Genomic DNA, 2289 nt, shown 5'->3' with positions numbered 1-2289 from the left:
GGAAGCGTCAGTGGACAAAGACAGGCAAAGTGACACTCAGATCAAACTCCCCTGTGTTTGACTGTTTGTTTCTTCGCCTGTCTTGGTCCACCGATGCTTCGACAACTCCCATTCCCAAGGACCTATACCCAACTGAGACAGTCCATGGCACGTTCCCTTTGTAGAGAGGTCAGACATTCCTATGACGTGGGAATTGTGGTGGTCGTGACTGAATTAGGATGAAACCTACATTTGTGTGGGACTCCAGCAAATGAGCATCTTTATCTTCTCCAAGATCTGCAGCTGCGGCAAGCCTCACGCCCCACTCCCGTTGTAACAGATGCAGGAGGTGACGTTTAGAAAGACTGGCTGGCTTGGTGAAGGTCAGAGTGGGAGGGCTGGGAGGTATAGGTACTGCTCTGAGCCCTCACCCAGAATAAGGAGGGTCAGACAGGACTCAGCCTGAGAAAACGCGGACACAGAATGGGAAGACGATTCCTTGTCTCCCATCACAGTTACTCATCCAGACTCTCTTGGCTCATTGCAGCTTCCACAAGATGCCTCAGCATGAGAAGTGACAACCAGAGCAGCTTCTGGGACTCCCCAGAGGACTTCATTCTCCTGGGCGTTTCTGACAGGCCATGGCTGGAGCTCCCCCTCTTTGTGGTCCTCCTGGTGTCCTACGTTCTGGCTATGCTGGGAAACATCTCCATCATCCTGGTATCCCGGCTGGATCCCCAGCTCCACAGCCCCATGTACATTTTCCTGAGCCACCTGTCCTTCCTGGACCTCTGCTACACCACCACCACTGTCCCTCAGATGCTGGTCAACATGGGCAGTTCCCAGAAGACCATCAGTTACGGAGGCTGCACGGTGCAGTATGCCATCTTCCACTGGCTGGGCTGCACCGAGTGCATTGTCTTGGCCGCCATGGCTCTGGACCGCTACGTGGCCATCTGTGAGCCGCTCAGGTACGCCATTATCATGCACCGCCCGCTCTGCCAGCGCCTGGTGGCTGTGGCCTGGCTCAGCGGCTTTGGCAACTCCCTTGTTCAGGTCATCCTGACGGTGCAATTGCCTTTCTGTGGGCAGCAAGTGCTCAACAACTTCTTCTGTGAGGTGCCAGCCATGATCAAGCTGTCCTGCGCTGATACTGCGGTGAATGATGCCACGCTGGCTGTGCTGGTAGCCTTCTTTGTGCTGGTCCCTCTGGCCCTCATCCTTCTCTCCTATGGCTTCATCGCTAGGGCAGTCGTGAGGATCCGGTCCTCCAGGGGACGGCACAAGGCCTTCGGGACTTGTTCCTCCCACCTGCTGGTGGTGTCCCTCTTCTACCTACCCGCCATCTATATGTACCTGCAGCCCCCATCCAGCTACTCCCAAGAGCAGGGCAAGTTTATCTCTCTCTTCTATTCTATCATCACCCCCACCCTTAACCCTTTCATCTACACCCTGAGGAATAAGGACGTGAAGGGGGCTCTGAGGCGGCTCCTGGCAAGGACTGTGAGGTTATGTGGAAGGTGAGGGTCTAACCTGGGAAGAGCTATGTAACTTGCAGGACCCTGAGCGAGGACCCTGGGGAATGGGGTTGTAGCTCAGTGATGGTACAGCACTTGCTTGGCACGCGTGAGGTACTGAGTTCAGCTCTTAGCACTGTGGGAAGTGCTCGGGACACTAGGTTCTTTGAGAGATTTGAAAGCTTAAAAAAAAAAAAAAAAACCATCCCAAAATATCTCACCTTCCACGTGATGATAATACTTAAAGTCCCACATGTAAGAATAAGGTCCATTCTCAAAGCACAATTCTAAGAAGCCATAGATCTTAAAGAATTTTTTTAATTACTTGGTGTTCACAAATACTTCTTAGACTGATTTTTAAATTCTTAGCTCATTTTCTTTGCTTCTTCTTCTTCTTCCTATATTTACTCTATTGTTTTCCATTTACCTCTCCTTAAGCCTCTTTCGTCCTTTATAGTCACTCCAGCTGTCTACAATATGAACCTGACACAGAGCCTTAGTTAAGTTATAGTAAACATCTGCTCTTCATGGACTGAAATCTTGATAAATTTTGTATTTTCCCCCCAAACTATCACAAGAACGACATGACCATAACCATAGATGATTTTCTTCTTCGTGTGGTTCAAACTGCTTTTATAGACAGTTTCCCCACCATGACTGAGAACTTCCTGCCATGGGGCTAGACAACTCCCCGTTAGGGTAGACCGGTGGAAATAAATACATCTAACCTCTCACCTTACAGATAGGCATGTTCCAGTGGAGAATGGCAAAAAACAATACAATCAATATAAAA

The 2289-nt window shown here is 49.9% G+C and overlaps 1 protein-coding gene across 1 annotated transcript; it reads left to right on the top strand.

Moving 5' to 3' along the window:
* Nucleotides 1-546: 546 nt before the first annotated feature.
* LOC127208380 (olfactory receptor 2B11) lies at nucleotides 547-1503 on the top strand. Its single transcript, XM_051167820.1, has one exon. It carries the CDS (start codon nucleotides 547-549, stop codon nucleotides 1501-1503), a length of 957 nt encoding a protein of 318 aa, XP_051023777.1.
* Nucleotides 1504-2289: the final 786 nt, after the last annotated feature.

The sequence above is a fragment of the Acomys russatus genome, chromosome 25 (genome assembly GCF_903995435.1).
Source record: "Acomys russatus chromosome 25, mAcoRus1.1, whole genome shotgun sequence".
Lineage (NCBI taxonomy): Eukaryota > Metazoa > Chordata > Mammalia > Rodentia > Muridae > Acomys > Acomys russatus.
This window is presented reverse-complemented; position numbering and strand designations above follow the sequence as displayed.